We start from the raw sequence: 23,288 nt of genomic DNA on the forward strand, positions 1-23,288 counted from the left end.
CTCAAATTGACTGCCGGCGCTCGTAGCACCATCGTATCCAGTGTCGCCTGTCGCATGGTTGAGGAGTCTTTGCGGCCTGCGGAGGTAGGTACCGTAGTCTTCCCCTTCCTTTTTCCCATCGCAGGTTCCAAGGAAGCCCCAAGAGTTAGGCGTTCTTCTGGTAGTCAGGAGCTAAACGAGCGCACGTCTGTTCCAGACGCCATCTTGGACCCTTCTTCCCCAAACATAAGTTTTCAGCTGAAAAATTCATGTTAATTTAAGAGCTTAAAAGTTATGGGGTCAGTATTCAACCATTGCCGGTGAGCATGCGTTATTCCAAGATATTCAAAGCTAGGACCTATGTGGGCTTCGGCTTTGAATATCCAGTTATTTTTAAGCCAGCCAACACATAGATGCTTAAGTCAGTATTCATCACTTTAGCGGCCATGGTTTACCGCATAAAAATAGGACACACTTTTGTGCAGCCCCATTTATGCAGTAAACTAGCCTTTACATGGCCAAGTGCTGACTCTGCCCCCAGAACACCCCCAACATAGCTGGCTTTGTGTTTGGCGCTAACTGCGATAAGTGATGCTGAATATTAGCAGTTAGCCCCAACCAAGCAGTCGGTGGCCAGCTAAATCATTTGAATATCGGGCCCTATGTTTTTAAATGTAGGGCTGCCATTCATTTGCCTAGATTGATTAAACTCATATTATAAGCCTAGTGCTAAGCCCTAAACTCTTTTCTCTATCATAAATCCATCCCTGCTGCCACTCACTTCTTATGCTCCTAAGTTTAGGAGACTGTGAAACTGAGCATAAATTTTGAACCCAGCCCTAATAAAAAAAATTTTAAGAGTCTGATGTAGAAGTAAACTCTCAAAGTTAGAAGCATAAATCATTTAAGTACTGGGCTCTATCTTATTCCTGTTGTGCGGTGGTTGTTTGTTTGTTTTGAGATCTGTCTCCTGAGCAGACCATGTTCCTTGTTCATTATATAGTTAAATCAATATTTGTGTAAAGAAGTAGGGGAGGGGATATTCTAGGAAAGAAATGAGCACTCAGACCTGGGCCTCAAATTTACTGGACACAGGCTCTGATGGAATCTATCTGAGCAACTCCAGTCCATTGGCTGCAGGACACTTTTTGCCAGAGCCTGGACCCTTTGGCAAGATGGCTTCTTGATGGTTTGAAATTTTTCTACTACTACTACTTGACATTTCTAAAGCGCTACTAGGGTTACGCAGCGCTGTACAATTTAACATAGAAGGAAAGGACAAATGTACAGTCAGTCAAATAGGGGCAGTCTAGATTTCCTGAAAGGTATAAAGGTTAGGTGCCGAAAGCAACATTGAAGAGGTGGGCTTTGAGCAAGGATTTGAAGATGGGTAGGGAGGGGGCTTGGCATAAGGGCTCAGGAAGTTGATTCCAAGCATAGGGTGAGGCGAGGCAGAATGAGCGGAGCCTGGAGTTGGCGGTGGTGGAGAAGGAAATTTTTCTCTCTTCCTGTGGCTGTTTAACCTTCTTATATCTGTTTCTGGAAGAGTCTGTTTATTCTTTCGCTACAGAGCAGTGTTCATGTTATGGAGAACCAAAAATGGCTCGTATATAAAGTTGGTGAGAAGACTGTAAGCAATGATAGTTTAGAATCTGCCAAAGTAATATACATATTCATAAAATCAACAACACAAACATTGATCATAAATCAGTCCATAATAACAGCACGTCATAGGGAAGCATATGCCTGGCAAAACAAAATAATGCTTGAGCAATTTCTTAAAGGAGCACAATAGATCTACCTCTCCTCCTGGCTCTTCATGGTTTCTTTTTCTGCTCTCTCTCCCCCCACTCCCCCCCCCCCCCCCCAGCCACGCTTTGTGCTAATCCTGGTGTTTGGATTATTCCATGTGGTATGTGCCTCCTTCCTGCTCCGGAGTCAGAACATGATGGCATTCAGAGTGGGCGGAGCCCTGGAAAGCCTGCAACACCAGTACTTCATGCTGAACCTCTGCTTCTCCATGTTGACATTTGACCTTCAGGCACAGGTAGGCCATGTCTAAGTAAATCCTGGTGTAGGACATCTCGTGACTTGGTGTTTGATAACTGCAGCATGGAACAGAGTGTTGTTATGCCATGGTATTTCTAGCTGCTGAACATTCCCAAAAGTCTACAATGTTTTTTTACTTAGGAAAGACAGGCCAGTGTATTCCATAAGGAATTCACATAGAGTTTGTGATGACTGGGCCTTCTCTCCTGGGGTATGCATAGAGGAATCCTGTGCAGAAGGAATGGATCCTTAGAAGCTTAGCTGAAATTGGGTGGTGGAGCAGGTGGGGGGAAGAGGGGGTGGTGGTTGGGAGGTGAGGATAGGAGAGGGCAGACTTATACGGTCTGTACCAGAGCCGGTGATGGGAGGCGGGAAATACTGCTGGGCAGACTTATATGGTCTGTGCCCTGAAAAGGACAGGTACAAATTCAAGGTAAGGTATACACATATGAGTTTGTCTTGGGCAGACTGGATGGACCATGCAGGTCTTTTTCTGCCGTCATCTACTATGTTACTATGTACTATGTTATGTTAGGTATGCCTTTTAGTGGACCAGGGCCATAAAATTTAGTCTTATGTAGCTGCCATATGCACTGCTTATAACTCCCCTGCAGCTCTTAGAAAAGTATGTCCCTGGATCCCAGGGAACCATCTGGCAGCTTAGTCCCCATAACTCGGGAGCCTCCATTGGAATATAAGACCAAAGATCCATCATGCCCAGCATCATGTCTCGAACAATGGCCAATGTAGGTCACAAGTACATCAATTTTAAATAGTCAACAATTCCACAGTGGGGGTGATACCAAGACTGAGCAGACTTCTACGGTCTGTGCCCTGAAAATGGCAGATACAAATCAAGGTAAGGTGTACACAAAAAGTAGCACATACGAGTTTTATCTTGTTGGGCAGACTGGATGGACCGTGCAGGTCTTTTTCTGCCGTCATCTACTGTGTTACTATGTTACCGCCACCCTCCTGGAAATGGACGTGCCACTAAAAGCTGTTATAACAATTCATTTTGGACAATGGGAAAATACTCCACATTCTCAGTAAATTGGATATAGCGTCTCTCTCCCCTCTTTCAAATCAGAAAGGTTGGCACCTCCTAGTGGTGGTTGCTGTCCAGACTCTTTAGTAGTTTTGTAAAGTAGGTTGGGATCTTGATCAGATGAAAGTTTACCACAGAGATTCACATTTATCATTGCTGGAAACAAAAGAAAATTGCGATAAACCCTAATGCACTGAAAAACTGGAAAGAAATTTGAAGTAATGTTGGAATTGACTATTTGAAATTAACAATGTGGCGATCTTCGATTCATACTTGTTTCTGCTGAGTCTTATGGAGTTGTTTCTCGTGGTCTTTATTGGTTGTGCAATTGTTTTGTTTATAAAGTGTATAAAAAAAAAGTGAAGCAAATGCAACAGACCTAAGATGCGATGGCATCTCAAATGCTATGTTATTTGTGTGTCTCTCAGTTAAATGACACCAACTTGTTGTTTTGTTCATTCCTCCTGTCCAGCTCTGCCTCTGTCTTCTGCTTCTAGTTTTGGGCCTGCACGATGTCTCCCTCCTTCATAGCATTATCCTGGGCTTTGGACTCTTCTGGGCCTGCTTAAAAGTGGTCATCGGTATCATGGCTGTGAGTATCAAAGGGCGTGAAAGTTTGCATGCAAATTTAAATCCTGCCCCTAGTTTTTTTTTTTATTATAACATTGCATATTTATTTGTTTAACAGGTTTTATATACCATCTTACTAAATTACATTAATTCAAAATGGTTTAAAATAATAACAAGACAATAACAAGCATCCTGTCCACGACAGCGGCCAATCGAGGCCAAGGGCACCTGGCAAGCTTCCCAAACGTACAAACATTCTATACATGTTATTCCTGGAACTGTGGATTTTTCCCAAGTCCATTTAGTAGCGGTTTATGGACTTGTCCTTTAGGAAACCGTCCAACCCCTTTTTAAACTCTGCTAAGCTAACCGCCTTCACCACGTTCTCCGGCAACGAATTCCAGAGTTTAATTATATGTTGTGTGAAGAAACATTTTCTCCGATTTGTTTTAAATTTACTACACTGTAGTTTCATCGCATGCCCCCTAGTCCTAGTATTTTTGGAAATAGAACATTGCAGGTTTGAAAATCCCCATAAAAACCCACCCTTCATGATTTTATAATGTAAGAAGCAATATAAACCAAGGAATAAACTTTCAAACTCAAAATTTCCAGCAAAACCCACCCTTCATTTTAGTAAAATACATAAAATTAAATTCTTACAATACCTGGTCTAACTATCCCTTGGCAGGGGGGGGGGGGGTTACTCACAAACCCCAGTCAAATTAAACAGCAGTGGAGAAAAGCAGCATCTTCAACTCTTCTAAAAAGATAATAAATTCACCTCATTTCTTAAATAAAATGGTAATTTGTTCCATTTTATGGAATCCACGGTACTAAAGGCTTTTGCATCCATATAGTTTTTGTAAAATGTTATTTTATAACGAACAGCAATATCGAAACTTGTAACTTTGTTCACATGACATACTGTGACTCTTCAGTATGTAGCAAGGTTAATAACAACAAGGACCAAATCAAAATCCTAACTCCCCGTTTAAGTTATATTGCCCCCCTCCCCGCTGAAAACTTTAACCCGCAGATAGCATGGTTCCTTCCACCGAGGACAATGTGCTCGTAATTGACTAATCTCACTTTTTTCTCCAGTTGTTGTAAAGTTCTCAAACTAACCACTCTTAGCTGATTCCGGCATCCTGCCCCCAGTTCTAATCCTGCATTCTACCCCATGTAGGGGTCCTCTTACTAAGTTGCAGCGAAAGGACGCCTGCGCTGTGTTTTTGACGCGTGCTGAGGCTCCCTTGGCCGCGCAGCAAGTGAAGCACTTGCCGTGTGGCCATTTTTTTGGGGGGGGGGGAGCACTTACCGCCATCCATTGAGGTGGCGGTAAGGTCTCCCGTGCTAACCCAGTGGTAACCGGGCAGCACACGGCACTGCCCGATTACCACTGGGTAAACGTTGGTGTTTGCTGGAAATGGGAACCACCGCCAGGCTGCTGCAGTAGCCTGGCGGTACTTCCAGTTTAGTGAGCGGTAAGCCTGCGTTGGGCTTACTGCCGCTTAGTAAAGACCCCCTTAATGGGGTAAATCAGTAAGGAGCAAGAAGATTGTAACCAGGCTGAGGCAGTAGGAAGCTTATATTAACTCGGCAAGAGCTGATGCTCCGTGCTGCAATCCTGAGGTTGAAGCCTGCAAGTTACAGTCTCTAATCCCTGTGATCTCTGGCTGAAAAGGGACGTGTGGAAGCTCCATGCCCTATTTCCTTATTGCAGAGTTAGTGGGTCCTGTAGAAACATGGAGTTTGTGCGAGCTGTGATAGCGCTTATTGAACCAACGGAGAAATAATCCAGAGATGACAAACTTGTGCTTCTGAAACTGCACAGCTGCCCCCTGTGTCCTCCTAATACAGGGATTCTCCACCCAGTCTTCTGGTAGCACAGGCAGACTTATCTCATGAATATTTATTTATTTTGACATTTATACCCCACATTATCCCAAACATACTCGAGTTCAATTTGGCTTACAATAAATAAAACAGGCAAGGTTTACAATACCATAAACAAAATAACAAGTAAGAGCAGAGTAGCACAAATAAGAATTAAATAAAATAATAAACCATTGATGGCCAGCTACAATTTAACACCATCCGTCAATGAGTAGAAACTTCTCAAAGAGAAACGTTTTCAGTCTTTTGCGAAATACCGAATAATCAGTCTGACCCTTGATTGCCCTTGGCAGTGAGTTCCACCACTTATCACCTTGGGATCTAAAGTCTGCGGAGTGAACCGACTTACAGCGCACTGTCTTGCAATCTAGAAGATGAAATCTAAGGTAGTCCCCGGAATCAGAGGTTATATTGTGTAGGGCTGCATGTAATCCATTAGTCATGCCATATAATATTTGAAAGACAAAAACACATAATTTAAAAATAATCCTGCCTTTAATGGGCAGCCAGTGCAGCTTACTTAATAATGCCCACTTAAATCGCCTAGGACTGCCCAACCACCGATGTACAGCAGCACTTAACCGGTTAGCACGGCTAAATATTTGGAGTTTTAACCGGTGAACTTGTGGGCATTCCAGGGGCGGAGCTGACACATGTGGTGTTAAGTGCCCGTTACCTCTCGTCTTGACTATTGCAACCTTCTCCTTGCTGGTCTCCCGCTTAGCCACCTATCCCCCCTTCAATCTGTCCAAAATTCCGCTGCACGTCTTATCTACCGCGTGAACCGATACTCTCATATCACCCCTCTCCTCAAGTCGCTTCACTGGCTCCCGATTCACTACCGTATTCAGTTCAAGCTTCTCCTAATGACCTTCAAATGCACTCAATCTGCAGCCCCCCATTACCTCTCTACCCTCCTCTCCCCCTATGTCCCCACCCGTAACCTCCGCTCTCAGGACAAATCACTCCTATCTGTACCCTTCTCCACCACCGCTAACTCCAGACTCTGTCCCTTCTGCCTCGCATCACCTTATGCCTGGAACAGACTCCCCGAGCCCATACGCCATGCGCCCTCCCTGCCCATCTTTAAGTCCTTACTCAAAACCCATCTCTTCTCCCTTGCTTTTGGCGCCTAACCACCTTCCCCATTCATGATACACTGACTACACTGACTACATAGTTTGTTACCTTTAGATTGTAAGCTCTCTTGAGCAGGGACTGTCCTTCCCCATATTTTAACTTGTACAGCGCTGCGTAACCCTAGTAGCGCTATAGAAATGCTAAGTAGTAGTAGTAAGTGCCAATATTCAGCCTTTGACCCATAAGCTAGGACTGCCATCTGTGCGGCCTAATTTAAGCAGTTCCTGTCTTTAAGCTGTTCAGTTTATGCGGGCACTTAACTGGATAATCAATGCCAGTGCTCGGACATGGCCCAGCATTGAATATCCAGTAACACAGCCAGTGGAAGACATAAGAACACTGACCACCTCCAGCTGAATTTCGGCTGGATGCTGTCCAGCACAAAAAAAGTGTATTCATAAACAGAATATGTACCATTTTATCTGTTATTTCTTTTACATTTCTTGGGGGTTTTAGATTGTAAGGCGGGGGGGGGGGGGGGGGGGAACTAGCAAAGACCTGAGAGAAACACCTTGTTTTGTTTCACACTCAGCTACTGCACAGTGTGAAAACTATGGAAAGCTCAACATGTTTTCTTGTCATCAGCTGGCTGAATAGGCCTTGTGTAATGCTAACTAGATGTTTGAGTGCAGCTGTGGATGGTATGATGCTTGAGAGCTGGAAATTTAAAAAAAAAAAGGGGGCTGAGGGGAGAAACTGCATATTTACACCTGCATGAGCAGATAGATGTGTGTTGGAGGTCACTGTGCAGCTATATTGTGTAGGAGATCAAAGAGCTCATGATTGCACAGAGATTATTTTCATTCATAAGGGAGCTTTAATTAAGAGTTTTTTTTTGCTTCAGAAATCACAAGCCATCTCATCAAGTCTGTTTCATTGCAGATTTTAAAAGAATTGAAGGCTCTTGTTTGGATTTTCTTGCTCCAGAATCTGCCTGAAGTTGCTTATCTCATCTATCTACTGTACACGGTAATGGACTCCTCATCTCTTCCTTCTCACTTTGCAAAACCTTTGCTCCTATTCTGCTCGATAGGTCCCCCATCTGCCCTAGACAATACTGTCCAGCCTGCAAATGGTACTGTGTTGTGCAGCTGCCATTAGATCTGGATAGGCAATTCCCAGAAGAGGGCCTGAAGAGATGGAAGAGTCTAGGGTAAGGCCTAAGCTGCTTATTACAGCTACCCCGTTACTACAGCTTCCTGAAAAGCCGCCTGTTTCTGGACCAGCCAGCAGGTGCAGAAGGACTCGTATAAAGACATTTTGGACTAGATTATAGCGCCTGAAAAATCATTGCTGAAAATATTTCTGCCTAGGCATATTCTATAAACCACGCCTAGTATACGCCTAGAGGCCATGCCTGCGCCTAACTCTAGGCATATCTATGTACACCAAGTAAAATGGTGTAAATACCAGCACCAAAATTAGGAACGGAGCAAGTGTATTCTATAATGCCCACAGTTCCACGCCCATGGCCACATCCCCTTTTTGGCAGCACGCATTAGAATTTACGCACACCACTTTACAGAATGCACTTAGCAAGTGCATGTAAATTCTAATTAATGCCAATTAGCATCAATAATTGCTTGTTGGGGCCCAGATAATTTTGAAGACTGCCCCGAATAGTGCCTCAGCGGTCTGCCCAAACATTCAGTGGCAATATCTGGGTAAGTGCCGCTAAGTATCTGGGTTTGAGCCGGGCAGCATGATTTAACTAGGCAGGAGCCTCTCCTGTCTAGTTATCGTTCAGTAATTTTTATTGATGACTTAGGTCAATATACACTTCAAATATACATTTTACAAAGAGAACTGTCTCCGTCGCCATCAAAATTTAACATTTGCCCCACTTCCCACCATACAAGACCCTTCCATATCCATTCAACTATCAATTACCAAACAATAAACCATGTAACCAGAGATCGTATTAAACCGCATTACCCACCCTCCCCATTCTAAGAGATCTAACCCTCCTCTTTCCTCCCCCCAACCCTCCCCCCCTACTTCACCAACCACATAAACTCCAAATTCTCTCCCCCCCCCCCCCAATCCCCCCCTTCTATGAACTAGATGTTTCTCACAGGTTTACTAAACTGCATGTATTCGTCCTTCATTGAGAAGCAAACTACACCCTCGAGGGTGTAGGATCTGTATCTCCTGTCCAGTTAAATTAATGTCCAGCCCTGCCTCCAGGCACTGTAGTTACTGATGGTGTTGGCTAATATATTGGTTGGGCATGGCCCCTTTATCCCACGCCGTTCCACTGCCTGAGGGTAGAACTTATCAAATATAGCCAGCAAAGGCACCAGAAAAGTAGGAATGCAGTTCATTGCAGTAATAAATATGTCACCGTAGAAGCCATCATTGGTTCTGTGTACCTAGTTTACTAGCCAGATTCTGACCACCTGCCTTAAGGGACCTGTGCACTGAGGGGTTTTCCCATTTTGTGTTTGAAGTGGAGGGGGGAGGCTTAGGGGTCCTTTTACTAAGGTACGCTGAAAATGGCCTGCACTGCTGTAGACATGTGTATTGGACGTGTGCAGGTCCATTTTTCAACGCACCTGTAAAAAAGATTTCTTTTTTTTTTTGCCGAAAATGGAAGTATGGCAAAATAAAAATTGGCGCGTGTCCATTTTGGGCCTGAGACCTTACCCCCCCCCCCCCCCCCCACCCGTTGACCTAGCGGTAAGGTCTCGCACGTTAACTGGGTGATAATGGTGTATGCACGTACAATGCCGATTACCACCCGGTTAGCACAGCGTGCCAGAAAATTTCCGGTGTGCTTAGTGGACGCACATAAAAAAATGAAATTACTGCCCAGGCCACACGGTAGCCGGGCGGTAGTTCAAAATTGACGCTCGTAGGACACGTGTACGCGCCTACGCAGCTTAGTAAAAGGTCCCCTTACTACCTCTAGCTCTGTGTTACCAGGTTCCCAGCTGTGATCTCACTGTTACCCAGGCAGGCCAGATAACATCACTTTCCTGTATGCTTTGAGAAGGAAAATAATGGTGCTGGTATTCCTTCCCCACCCACACACCATGCCATAAATTGTCTCCTGGGGCTAGGCTTTCTGTTTCCCTTTCACATGCGTGCATCAAAGTTGTTTGCAAGTGTGTGTTATCTGTGTCCTTTAACCACACCCACATGCTGGAACATAATGACACAGCAGTGTGTACTGATTTAGCAGGTGCCTAGCACTACCTCATGTCTATAGAAAGCTATGGAGAGGAGACCAGATTTGTCAGAGCAAGGGAGGGAGGCTTAGGGTTAAGACCCATTATTTCAGTCTTGCAGCACCATATGCCTGGTATAGCATCCTCTCTAGCCATACTTGTCCTGTCTAAAAACCTACCTTTTTGAGATTGCTTTTAAATCCCAAAACCTCTGACTCTTCTTCATTGTAGTCCTTTCATGTTGAACATGTTCTACATCAGTGGTGTAGCTACGTGGGGCCACGGGACCCCAAATTTCCTGTGGGTTCCTGGTTTTGCTGGCAGGGGTCCCCAACCCCCGCCAGCTGAAGCGTTGCCCTGCGTCAGTTTCCAGCACTTCGCTGCGTTGCCTGCCCTGCTCTGTGTTCCCCTCACATCTAGCGCATTCCTTTTAGTGAAATTGAGCATGCTCAATTTCTCCAGAAAGAGCGTGCAAGACGTGAGGGGAAAGAGCAGGACAGGCAACGTGGCAGCATCGGAGACCGGCGCTGGACAACGCTTCAGCTTCCGGGGGTTGGGGACGCCCGGCCAATCAAGGTATTTACGGTGGCAGGGGGTGCGGCAGACCAAATTGTGCCCCCCCCCCCCCACCTCAGGCTCAGGCTACACCCCTGGTACTGGATTTGGTACACTAGGTAAGCAACTGACCGACAGAGGTAGTTGAGACAATGGAGGACAAAATTTGTGGCATTTGAAGCCTGGATTTCTTGATTCTTAGCCCCCTATTCTAACCACTAAGTCAATGCTCCCCTCAACCGTAATAGTGAAATGATTGCTAGAAATTTTATTTGTAAGCCCCATTGATAAGTAAGGTCTCACTTGCATCTGATTCTGTATAGAACTGTCTATCTGACAACAATAATTACTATGTGTAGTAGCTGTCTTGGGGCTTCATTAAATCTAGATTAGAAGCCATTAGGATCAGATTAGTCCACTCCTGATGGTGGAAGACTTGTTAGGAGGAAAAAAAGAGGAACCAGTACCTTGTGTAGTTCTTCTGCCTTGGCGGTTGGGGTTTTTGGCAGAGCTGTAGAGGGTTAAAACTACTCCCAGGTTGCCCTGGGCCTTTAATAAGAGTTTTATTCTGAGACATGTTTGTAATCCACATTGAATGGGCTTTTGCCATCAAAATGTAGAATGTATGTGCAGTACTCAAAACTTGGCCCCAATTATTTAAGAGGGTAATTTTCAAAAGCATTTCCAGGATGTAAAATAATGTTCTGTCCATGAAAATGGGCTTCTGTAAAACTGCCCACTCAGTATGCAGGCAACCTTATGTGCTTATAGCCTGTATTCATATAAGTTTATCTGGACTAAGCAGGGAGTGGGACTGGAAAGGACCTGCATTTATGTTCGTATTTTTGAAAATTTGAAGCATGTAAATGAAGCCCTGAAAATATGTGAATGGCAAAGAGCAGGTATGAATCTGTGTGCACAGTTGCTCTGGGGTAATTTTTAAAGAGGAAGAATGCATATACTTTTGCATTGGAAATCTGGACAAATCCACACAGAGAAGACTCTCTTTTCTTGACCTGTGCATGCAGTTATAAAATTACCCTTTAAATGTGCAGGATTTGGGCCTCGCTGTGCTCTTTTTCTCTGAAAGGTCTAGAAAGACACCTTTCACAATCAAAATGCCTTAAGAAACTGCACAGGGCTGTTGAAAAGTGAATGACTGACAGTGGTTCACAGCTGCAGCAGATGTATAAATTAATGCAACCCAAAACTCAGCTGCAGTACACTAGAAAGTGGCACTGCAGGGTGGCAGTACCCTGAGAGAATAATTGTATGTACCTGTGCAGCTTCACCATGAAAGATGATTTTATTTTTTTATTTTTTGTTACATTTGTACCCCGCGCTTTCCCACTCATGGCAGGCTCAATGTGGCTTACATGGGGCAATGGAGGGTTAAGTGACTTGCCCAGAGTCACAAGGAGCTACCTGTGCCTGAAGTGGGAATTGAACTCAGTTTCTCAGTTCCCCAGGACCAAAGTCCACCAGCCTAACCAATAGGCCACTCCTCCACTGTTGCTACTATTTGACATTCTACATGGAATGTTGCTATTCCACTAGCAACATTCCATGTAGAATTCGGCCCTTGCAGATCACCAATGTGGCCTCGCAGGCTTCTGTGAGTCTGATGTCCTGCAGGACGTCAGACTCACAGAAACAGAAGCCTGCGCAGCCTTCTACATGGAATGTTGCTAGTGGAATAGCAACATTCCATGTAGAATGTCAAATAGTAGCAACATTCCATGTAGAATCTCCAATAGTAGCAACATTCCATGTAGAATCTCCAATAGTATCTATTTTATTTTTGTTACATTTGTACCCCGCACTTTCCCACTCATGGCAGGCTCAATGCGGCTTACATGGGGCAATGGAGGGTTAAGTGACTTGCCCAGAGTCACAAGGAGCTGCCTGTGCATGAAGTGGGAATCGAACTCAGTTCCTCAGTTCCCCAGGACCAAAGTCCACCACCCTAACCACTAGGCCACTCCTAGAGAGCAAAACAGGAGAGTTTCCCAGCTACCCAACTTTGCTATTTATATACATTCTAATGTATTCTGTGATTTCTCATGTAAAAAGACTTCGTATTCTATACTCGTGCGATGATGAGTATTTTCCATTAACAGTGTCCTCAGTGTGTGGTGCCATGGGAGCTGCAGCTGCAGTTTTTGTAGACTGGTGCTATGGTTACACAGAGTACTGCAGGCCCACACGGGTTTTGCAGTTTAAAAAGGCAAGAGAAATCTGTTCATGAGGTAAAGGGTATGCTGTGGTTCCTGTGACTCCATACAGAGGGGAAGTGGTGTACTCTGGTTCCTACAGGTGGGAGCTGTCCATTCCGCATCTCATCTCATCTTCTCTGCTCTTCTGCCGTAGGTGATGAACAGCTGGGGTGCCGGCAAATCCTACACCCTGGAAGCAGCAACTCTGATTGGTTCATGTGTCTCTGTGATGATAAAGTCTGTACTATTTTGGGCTCTGTTTCACGTGTATTGCAGTTTTGGCCAGGGACTGAGGGAGAGAAGTAAGTGCTTTTCAATAAAATGTCTAGAGCCCAGGCTTAAGGTCTGTTGTGACTGTCTCTTGGATTGCAGTGTGGTACCAATTTCTTATCAAGACGGTCTGGTCATCTCTGTTGCTACACGTTAGAACAATTTTACAGGGCAGAAATCACTGTGGTGGGAGTTCAGCAAACAAGTCTGGCAAGAGCCAGCAAAATAGTCTGACCCACAGTGTGACATCATGTCTTCTCTGGAGAGAAAAGAATAAAGATCAAGTAGTCGGTGAATGGGATAATTTTACAGAGCTGCTACTAAGGTACTTGGTGTTGTGAATGATAAATTGCAGAGCTTGATCTTTTACAGATGAAGAGAGTTCTAGGTGGACAAACAAATCCTCCAGCAGAAAGCAATAAATATCCTAACAGGAACATCTTGTGTTCCTTGTTCATGGACATTTGTGGTTCCAATTTGATACTAGTTACTTAATCACGGAATATGGGCATCGGTCCGTACCCTTTCCATATAGAATGGCAAGCGGAAAGAAGAGGTAATCATTAAAATAACATCAGTGAGAAGGACACACACAATAGGGTGCAGTGCAGAGGAGGTGATACCTGTGCTCCTGGAATTGATGGTGTCTATATATCTCTTTTTTTTCTTTAATATAAAACTTTTATTGGTAAAAACCATATACCAAAAAATGAAAAAAAAATACAGAATCCTCTCCCATCCAATCAAAGCAAATAAATAAAATAAAAGAACCCCCCCCCCCCAATCCCCCTTCAATGACAGCAGGTGGGTGCCCAGAATACTCAAGTAGCATAGTACACAATGGAGCCATCCATCACGACAAAGAGCCACCACACTAGCCATCATTGTGACTCCAGCAGTCCAAATATGTGTGATGGTGTCGCTTTGACTTTCTGTAGGCGGTATATGAAAGTTGTAATAAATATAAACATCTTCCTGTATGGTAGTTAGCTGGGACCGGCACCAAGACCATACTGCTGGACTTCTCCTTATGTTCATCATGCTGCTTTGAGACAGAAAGTGGGGGGGGGGGGGGGGGGTACAAGGAGTATAGGAATAGCAGTACTAAATTTTGAAGCTATTCAGAGCAGCAGGATTTTTCTCAAGCCCTAGAAGTGCCTATTATCCTGGATGAAAGAGTGCGTTTAGGATAATTCTAGAATGTAGGATTGGAATGTTGGATTCTCTTAGCTAATATTGTTTTTATTTTTTTTTTTATTTTAGTTACATTTGTACCCCGCGCTTTCCCACTCATGGCAGGCTCAATGCGGCTTACATATACAGGTACTTATTTGTACCTGGGGCAATGGAGGGTTAAGTGACTTGCCCAGAGTCACAAGGAGCTGCCTGTTCCTGAAGTGGGAATTCAACTCAGTTCCTCAGGACCAACGTCCACCACCCTAACCACTAGGCCACTCCTCCACTGTTGCTACTATTTGAGATTCTACATGGAATGTTGCTATTCCACTAGCAACATTCCATGTAGAAGTCAGCCCCTTGCAGATCACCAATGTGGCCGCGCAGGCTTCTACATGGAATGTTGCTAGTGGAATAGCAACATTCCATGTAGAATCTCAAATAGTAGCAACATTCCATGTAGAATCTCCAATAGTATCTATTTTATTTTTGTTACATTTGTACCCCGTGCTTTCCCACTCATGGCAGGCTCAATGCAGCTTACATATTATATACAGGTACTTATTTGTACCTGGGGCAATGGAGGGTTAAGTGACTTGCCCAGAGTCACAAGGAGCTGCCTGTGCCTGAAGTGGGAATCAAACTCAGTTCTTCAGTTCCCCAGGACCAAAGTCCACCACCCTAACCACTAGGCCACTCCTACAATGTTGCTACTATTTGAGATTCTACATGGAATGTTGCTATTCCACTAGCAACATTCCATGTAGAAGTCGGCCCTTGCAGATCACCAATGTGGCCGCGCAGGCTTCTGCTTCTGTGAGTCTGACGTCAGACTCACAGAAACAGAAGCCTGCGCAGCCTTCTACATGGAATGTTGCTAGTGGAATAGCAACATTCCATGTAGAATCTCCAATAGTAGCAACATTCCATGTAGAATCTGCAATAGTATCTATTTTATTTTTGTTACATTTGTACCCTGCGCTTTCCCACTCATGGCAGGCTCAATGCGGCTTACATGGGGCAATGGAGGGTTAAGTGACTTGCCCAGAGTCACAAGGAGCTGCCTGTGCCTGAAGTGGGAATCGAACTCAGTTCCCCAGGACCAGAGTCCACCACCCTAACCACTAGGCCACTCCTCCACTGTTTGTCTGTTTGTATTGAGGAACTTGGGTTTACGGTTAGGACTGGGAAAGAGGAGTGGAGTAGGATGGGATAGAGGAGACAATAGGGTAGGGATTTTCAAGGTAAGAGATAACTGTTGTTTATAAAAAAAAAAAAAACAAGACCCCTAATCTCTGTGGAGACTACGGTCTAATTATCATGGGAGTGAAGGGAAGGGGAGTTATCGTTTTCAGTTGTAAGATTTGGAAATATTTGTACTGACAAAATTAAAATTGTCAGTTTCTACACTTGATGTTCTTTCGCAAATCATTAAGAATAAAATTGTTTATAGAGGTAAGACAATTCTAGAGGCTATTCTCCCAGTTCATAGAAATGGGTTTGTAACTTATTTTCTTTTTCTCTCACCTACAGTGTTTTCTTCCTATGGAAGGATCGATTCTTGAGGGGCGCTTACTCATCTAAATGAGCCAGAGTACTCGTAAAGACACCTACTGCAAAGAGGGTCATTGGACTCTGAAAAGAAGATGATATTCCACAGTGGGTGGAGCCCAAGCGGCTGATTCTGGAGGTGCAATATGTGGTTTTCTGGAAGGGAAAAGCTCTGATTTTGTGCGTAATCAAAACAGGAGCAGATAGTCATCACCCATGTAAAAGTTTCATGTTTGTGTTTTTTCTCTTGTCGCCTATGCTTGTGTAGCAAGCCCGTGCCATTTCAGGCTGCCCTTCCCTTTCATTTTGAACTGAAGCAGGGCAAACCAAAAGGCCACAGTGAGCTGCTGTGTCTGTTTCCAGGGACGGTGATGTTCAGTCAAGAAAGGGAAGTAGGCGATGCAAGCTTTGCTTTTCTGAATAAGGCTTGCATTTTTCCTTCTTGTCTAAGGCACAATCAAGCTGCTGTTCTACTGCTGACTTTCTAGTGGAGGTCCACCGCAAGCCGAGGACTTTTTAAAATCTTTTGTATGTGTATTTAAGTGGAAATCCAAGGGGGATGGAGGAGATACCTAGGAGATATTGTCCTGAGCTTTCATGACTGGGAAGTGATGAACCAATTACATGGAAAAGCAAAGGAGAACAAGTTAATGTTTTACATTTGTGTAGCACTTGTCATCCGGACTGTCCTCTCATGCACTTTATAATTCCAGATCCAAGCCTCTGTACAGATTATTTCCTGCTGTGATAAGATTTACATAAAAATACACAGGGCTGGGCCCTAAATAAACTCCTGGCAGGGGAACATTACTACTACTACTACTAATCATTTCTACAGCGCTACTAGACGTACGCAGCGCTGTACACGTGAACATGAAGAGACAGTCCCTGCTCGACAGAGCTTACAGTCTAATTAGGACAAACAAGAGATAAGGGAATATTAAGGTGAGGATGATAAAATAAGGGTTCTGAACAAGTGAATAAGGGTTAGGAGTTAAAAGCATGTCCGGACAGCTGCCACAGGCAGTTGCAATTAGGTGTTTGGAGCAGGAACACAAGACTAGTGAGACTGAATCCACCTATAAGGGGGTTTATATACCACACATTGAAAAAACAGATTCAGTTTAACCTTTTTTTGATTTAAATACTGCAAGCGGAGGAGTGGCCTAGTGGTTAGGGTGGTGGACTTTGGTCCTGAGGAACTGAGTTCGATTCCCACTTCAGGCACAGGCAGCTCCTTGTGACTCTGGGCAAGTCACTTAACCCTCCATTGCCCCATGTAAGCCGCATTGAGCCTGCCATGAGTGGGAAAGCGCGGGATACAGTAACAAAAATAAAATAGATACTATTGGAGATTCTACATGGAATGTTGCTATTCCACTAGCAACATTCCATGTAGAAGCCTGTTTGGCCACATTGGTGATCTGCAAGGGCCGACTTCTACATGGAATGTTGCTAGTGGAATAGCAACATTCCATGTAGAATCTCAAATAGTAGCAACAGTGGAGGAGTGGCCTAGTGGTTAGGATGGTGGACTTTGGTCCTGGGGAACTGAGGAACTGAGTTCGATTCCCACTTCAGGCACAGGCAGCTCCTTGTGACTCTGGGCAAGTCACTTAACCCTCCATTGCCCCATGTAAGCCGCATTGAGCCTGCCATGAGTGGGGAAAGCGCGGGGTACAAATGTAACAAAAAAAAAAAAGTGCTACCCAGGGAGTATGATGAGGAAAGAATATACTAGTCAGCTTGACTGAAGGTTCAGTTGCCCCTCTAGTACAGTTAAACATTGCACTGACCTAAGGAAGAGAGCAAAGCTCATCACAGATGTATTAGGTTGCTCCAGTGGTTCTCAATCTAGTCCTATAATGAATATGCATGAGAAAGATTTGCATACAATGGTAACACTGCATGCAAATTTAACTTGTTCATATTCATGTGGATACCTTAAAATGCAGACTGGCGGGGTATGTCCTGAGGACTAGGTTGAGAACCCCTGGATTAGTTTAAATAGGTCCCTGTAATCAGAGTTCTGAGAAATGAGTGGGCCAAATGACAAGCCTTTCCAGTGGACAGGTAGACGATTGGTTAGTGCAGTGGCCTGAGAACCAGGGGACTAGTGCAAGTCACTTAACCCTCCATTGCCCCAGGTACAAACTAAGTACCTGAATCTAATATGTAAAGTGCTTTGATTGTAATCACAGAACGGTGGTATATCAAATCCCTTTCCCTACCTGGGGTATAGCAGAGGGTTGGGGATTACCAAAGAAACAGTGTCTAAGCTGGCAAAGATCTTAGTGGAGATTCGGTGGCGACGCCAGAAATTAGGAAACAAAACGGGAGCTGGCCAGACTTGCCCTGATCGTGACTGAATAGATAGGGATGGTCTGGAGTAAATTTTAAGGGGCTTCGACGTTATCTTCAGAACTTAGTACAAGAACAGCGCTGGACAGACTTCTACGGTCTGTGCCCCGAGAAAGGCAAGGAAAAATCAAACTCGGGTATACATATAAAGTAACACATACCGTGTAAATGAGTTTATCTTGTTGGGCAGACTGGATAGACCGTACAGGTCTTTATCTGCCATCATTTACTATGTTACTATGATAGTGAATCAGAGTCCTGCTGCTTGTCATTCCATGGGCAAAGAACTTCAAGGGTGGAGGTGGGCACTGCCTCCGAAGACCTGGAGTCAGGACTCATTTGTAGCTGGACTCCCATGTACTTCATAATTATACCATCTGATTCAGTTCATCTGTACCCTGAAGTTCTCAGAGTATCTCAGGTGGCCCCAGAACTTTCACTAGTCTTCTGTTCCCGCTCCAAACATTTAACCATATTAGCTACCTGCCAGGAGTTTTATGGATCAGTCTTTAATATTTTTACTTAAAGCTTTTTATCACAACAGTTGCAGAAACTGATCTGTACAGAGCTTTAGACTGGTTTTAGCTTCCACTCTGAACACGTTCTGCTACTGTTATTCCTGCATGTAACCAGAGAGGCTTTCACTACAGCTTAAAAACAAAAAACACAGAGCTGTACACTGTGCATCAGCTGTACAATAATAAATGCACACCAAGAAGTCCAAAGCTTCTGATATGTTAATTGAACTCTTTGTATGTTTGTATTGCATTATAAGAGAACAAAGCAGAGCCCCAGGGCAGCACAGATGGATCTGATGGGCATGGACAATCTTTCTTTGATACATATGGATCTGATGAGCAGGACCGTGTGCAAACATCCCAGTTTGCTTGGTCCCAGAGTACCTAAAATGAAAGGCTCAGACCTTTCTGCTCAGCTGAGTGTTCAGAAGATAATGCAAAGAACAAAAGTATAACCCAGCCCACCCGTTTAGCTAATCTTTCACATTGTTCAGTTGTTAAAACACGGAGAGGTGCAAATTAACGGGGACCCACTCTAATAAACATCAGTGGAGAATCTGTTCCTCATTCTATGCTTAGATTTATGTTGCCTAAATTTTAAAATGCCTAATATTTTGTAATAAATGTAAAAAAGACATTTTTAATGTTTTTTTTTTTCATATTGACTTTATATTTTTTAATAAATTATAAATGGTGTATATGTCTATAGTTGCTTTTGTATTGATTCCAGCTGTGGGTTGATATTCAGTGGGACATGTTGGAGTAAGAGGTTCCTACCCAGATACATCCTGAGCAGACCATACATATTTTCAGTGGCATATACCTGTATGTGCTTATTACAGTTTTCCAAATGACTATTTTTTAATGTATAAATCAAAGCGATTTATAATTTAAAAATAAAAGTACAATAAAGAAGGGACCACCATCAGTTTATAGGAAAGCACCAAAGAGCACTTACCTCATGGTAAACTGAAAAGCACTGATCCCCTGACCCTCATAGAGGTTAGAATGTCATTAATAAAATACCTCAAAAAAATGAGTGTTAAGGTTAACCTTAAACTTCTTTAAAGATGATTCAGACCTAACGGCTAGTGGAAGATTATTCCAGAGAAAAGGAGCCATGAAAAAAAAAAAAGGCTCTCTTTCACGTAACCTCATAATAGGCTTGTCTTGGGCTCGGCAGAATAAGCCTGTGGTCATTTGTGGTACGTAAGCAATGAGCTAGAGTATAAGGAATGGTTAATATGGCCAAATATTCTGGGAGACCAGTATGAACTGCTTTATGAGTCAAAGTCAAAAATTTTGAATTGAACTTTGTAATGTATGGGAAGCCAGTGTAATTTCAGGAGAGGAGTAACGTGGTCGCTTCATCTTGCGGAACAAGAAAAATGCAGCAGTGTTTTGGAGTGTTTGAAGTCTTTTTATTTCTAAATTAGGAATACCAGCATAGATGACATAACAGTATCTAATCGTGAACCGATAACGGCATGAAATAGAGTATGCAACAAGTTAAAGTCAAGAATACCTTGAACTGCTTTTAATTTACAGAGGGCAAAAAAAACAGACGTCAAAATTGAAGAGAGATGAGCTGAAAAACTTTATTTTAAATCAAGGACAACATTTAGATATGTAAATTGGTCCACGGGTTGAATTGGGGTACCAAATAACACAGTACATAGGATCTCTAAGGGAGTGATAGGGAGAATAGATGGCATGGATAGGCCATATGGTCTTTATCTGCCTACATTTTTCTCTGTTTCTATGTACTATAGAAGGAGAAGGTGCATGACCAGTAATCCAACAGGCTGGTGTCCCTCGAGCCACAAAAAAACATCTAAACATTTTTGAAGTAGGGTAAAGTTAGGGCAAGTATTAGTAATGTAATGAATTATAAAAATGTTGTCTGCATAGAAATAGGTACTCAAACCAGATGCCTGACTGAATTAGTGTAGAGTGTGGACTCAAGTAGATGTTAAAAAGAATCGGAGAAAGATTGAACTCTGAGGTACACTGCATGCCAAAGGAAAATGATCTGAATGAATGTCCAAAGAACTTTGATTTTGAAGAAATGAAGCAAACCATTTCAAGACTGTTCCTTGTATGCCAATAGCTGAGAGACGTTTAAGAGAACATAGTAACATAATAGATGACGGCAGAAAAAGACCTGCACAGTCCATCCAGTCTGCCCAACAAGATAACTCATATTTGCTGCTTTTTGTGTATACCCTACTTTGATTTGTACCTGTGCTCTTCAGGGCACAGACCGTATAAGTCTGCCCAGCACTATCCCCGCCTCCCAACCACCAGCTCTGGCACAGACTGTACAAGTCTGTCCAGCACTATCCCTGCCTCCCAACCACCAGTCCTGCTGCCCACCACCGGCTCTGGCACAGACCGTATAAGTCTGCCCAGCACTATCCCCGCCTCCCAACCACCAGCCCCGCCTCCCGATCTTGACTAAGCTCCTGAGGATCCATTCCTTCGGCACAGGATTCCTTTATGCTTATCCCACGCATGTTTGAATTCCGTTACTGTTTTCATTTCCACCACCTCCCGCGGGAGGGCATTCCAAGCATCCACTACTCTCTCCGTGAAAAAATACTTCCTGACATTTTTCTTGAGTCTGCCCCCCTTCAATCTCATTTCATGTCCTCTCGTTCTACCACCTTCCCATCTCCGGAAAAGGTTCGTTTGCGGATTAATACCGTTCAAATATTTGAACGTCTGTATCATATCACCCCTGTTTCTCCTTTCCTCCAGAGTATACATGTTTAGTTCAGCAAGTCTCTCCTCATACGTCTTGTAACGCAAATCCCATACCATTCTCGTAGCTTTTCTTTGCACCGCTTCAATTCTTTTTACATCCTTAACAAGATACGGCCTCCAAAACTGAACACAATACTCCAGGTGGGGCCACACCAACGACTTATACAGGGGCATCAACACCCCCTTCCTTCTGCTGGTCACACCTCTCTCTATACAGCCTAACAACCTTCTAGCTGCGGCCACCGCCTTGTCACACACGTTTTAAGAGAAGGTCGTGATCTATAACATCAAAGGCCACTGATAGATCTACGGATATTGTTAGTGCAATAAGGCCTTCAAGTTTCTGATGCAGTTTGATGATCACTATCTCGGTGCTGAAACTGGACGAGGATGTAGGGATATTGTTGCATCTATTGTTGCAGCTTAGATTTGAGATGGGATGATAAATTGCCAAATTGAGTGGATCAGGGCCTGATTATTGCAGTCTTAAGTGAATCAAGTATGTGACCTAACAGGTATTTGGAAATTATTTGTTGAGCCACCAACGAAGTTTGAGAGAAGGAAGTTTAAACCAGGAGGAAGCTATAGGATCCAGGCAACAGGTAGTGAGGTTCATTCCTGCTAGAATTCTTTTAAGCAGGTCAACTAAAGGAAGATTAAAAGGAGACCATTGTGAGCTCATAGTAGACTGGGAGTCTAAATGGCAGATGACGTTTAATGTGAGCAAGTGCAAAGTGATGCATGTGGGAAAGAGGAACCCGAATTATAGCTACATCATGCAAGGTTCCACGTTAGGAGTCATGGACCAAGAAAGGGATCTAGGTGTCGTCATTGATGATACGTTCAAACCATCTGCTCAGTGTGCTGCTGCGGCTAAGAAAGCACATAGAATGTTAGGTATTATTAGGAAAGGAATGGAAAACAAAAATGAGGATGTTATAATGCCTTTGTATCGCTCCATGGTGCGACCGCACCTCGAATATTGTGTTCAATTCTGGTCGCCGTATCTCAAAAAAGATATAGTGGAATTAGAAAAGGTGCAGAGAAGGGTGATGAAAATGATAAAGGGGATGGGATGACTTCCCTATGAGGAAGGGCTAAAGCAGCTAGGGCTCTTCAGCTTGGAGAAAAGGCAGCTGAGGGGAGATATGATAGAGGTCTATAAAATAATGAGTGGAGTTGAACAGGCAGATGTGAAGCGTCTGTTCACGCTTTCCAAAAATACTAGGACTAGGGGGCATGCGATGAAGCTACAATCTAGTAAATTTAAAACGAATCAAAGAAAATTTTTCTTCAGTCAACGTGTAATTAAACTCTGGAATTCGTTGCCAGAGAATGTGGTAAAGGCGGTTAGCTTAGCGGAGTTTAAAAAAAGGTTTGGCCGGCTTCCTGAAGGAAAAGTCCATAGACCGTTATTAAATGGACTTGGGGAAAATCCACTATTTCTGGGATAAGCAGTATAAAATGTTTTGTACTTTTTGGGATCTTGCCAGGTATTTGTGACCTGGACTGGCCACTGTTGGAAACAGGATGCTGGGCTTGATGGACCTTTGGTCTTTCCCAGTATGGCAATACTTATGCACTTATGTAGGAGGAGGACTTAAATTGATAGCTCGTGAAGACTTAGCTTACAAAATATTGAGCCATAAAGTTTGCAGAAGGCATTGACTATGGCAATTCAGAGGGTTGTGATTGAGTTAATGCTGAGAAGATAGAAAATAATTTTTATCTGAGTTACTAGCATCTTGAATCTGTTTGGAATAATAAACCTTCTTAGCTGCCTTGAGTTGTCTTTCATAGAAACATTGATATTTACCGTACTTGTTTTAAAAGCATCAAACCTGGCTGATACCAGGGTTTATTAATTCTGTTCATAGAAGTTCTTTTAGAGCTTTGAAGAGGGGCTATCTCATCTAGCTTATGTCAAAGAATAGTGTTTCAAAGGTTAAATTGCCTGTCTAGACACAATGTGGTATTCTCAGGGAACAGGTCTGAGAAAGATGATAGAGCAGTAAGATCC

The 23,288-nt window shown here is 43.5% G+C and overlaps 1 protein-coding gene across 3 annotated transcripts in view; it reads left to right on the top strand.

The window, feature by feature from the left end:
* Positions 1-16,488, top strand: part of LOC115456597 — a 49,805-nt gene extending 33,317 nt beyond the window's left edge. For 2 of the 3 annotated variants that reach the window (XM_030185794.1, XM_030185793.1), the window contains exons 5-9: positions 1,850-2,026; positions 3,549-3,668; positions 7,568-7,654; positions 12,781-12,928; positions 15,606-16,488. In XM_030185794.1, coding sequence (XP_030041654.1) covers positions 1,850-2,026; positions 3,549-3,668; positions 7,568-7,654; positions 12,781-12,928; positions 15,606-15,637 — 564 coding nt within the window. In that variant the 3' untranslated portion in view covers positions 15,638-16,488. The remainder of the gene's footprint in view (positions 1-1,849; positions 2,027-3,548; positions 3,669-7,567; positions 7,655-12,780; positions 12,929-15,605) is intronic. The other variant, XM_030185795.1, reaches the window with a different exon arrangement.
* Positions 16,489-23,288: the final 6,800 nt, after the last annotated feature.

The sequence above is a fragment of the Microcaecilia unicolor genome, chromosome 13 (genome assembly GCF_901765095.1).
Source record: "Microcaecilia unicolor chromosome 13, aMicUni1.1, whole genome shotgun sequence".
Lineage (NCBI taxonomy): Eukaryota > Metazoa > Chordata > Amphibia > Gymnophiona > Siphonopidae > Microcaecilia > Microcaecilia unicolor.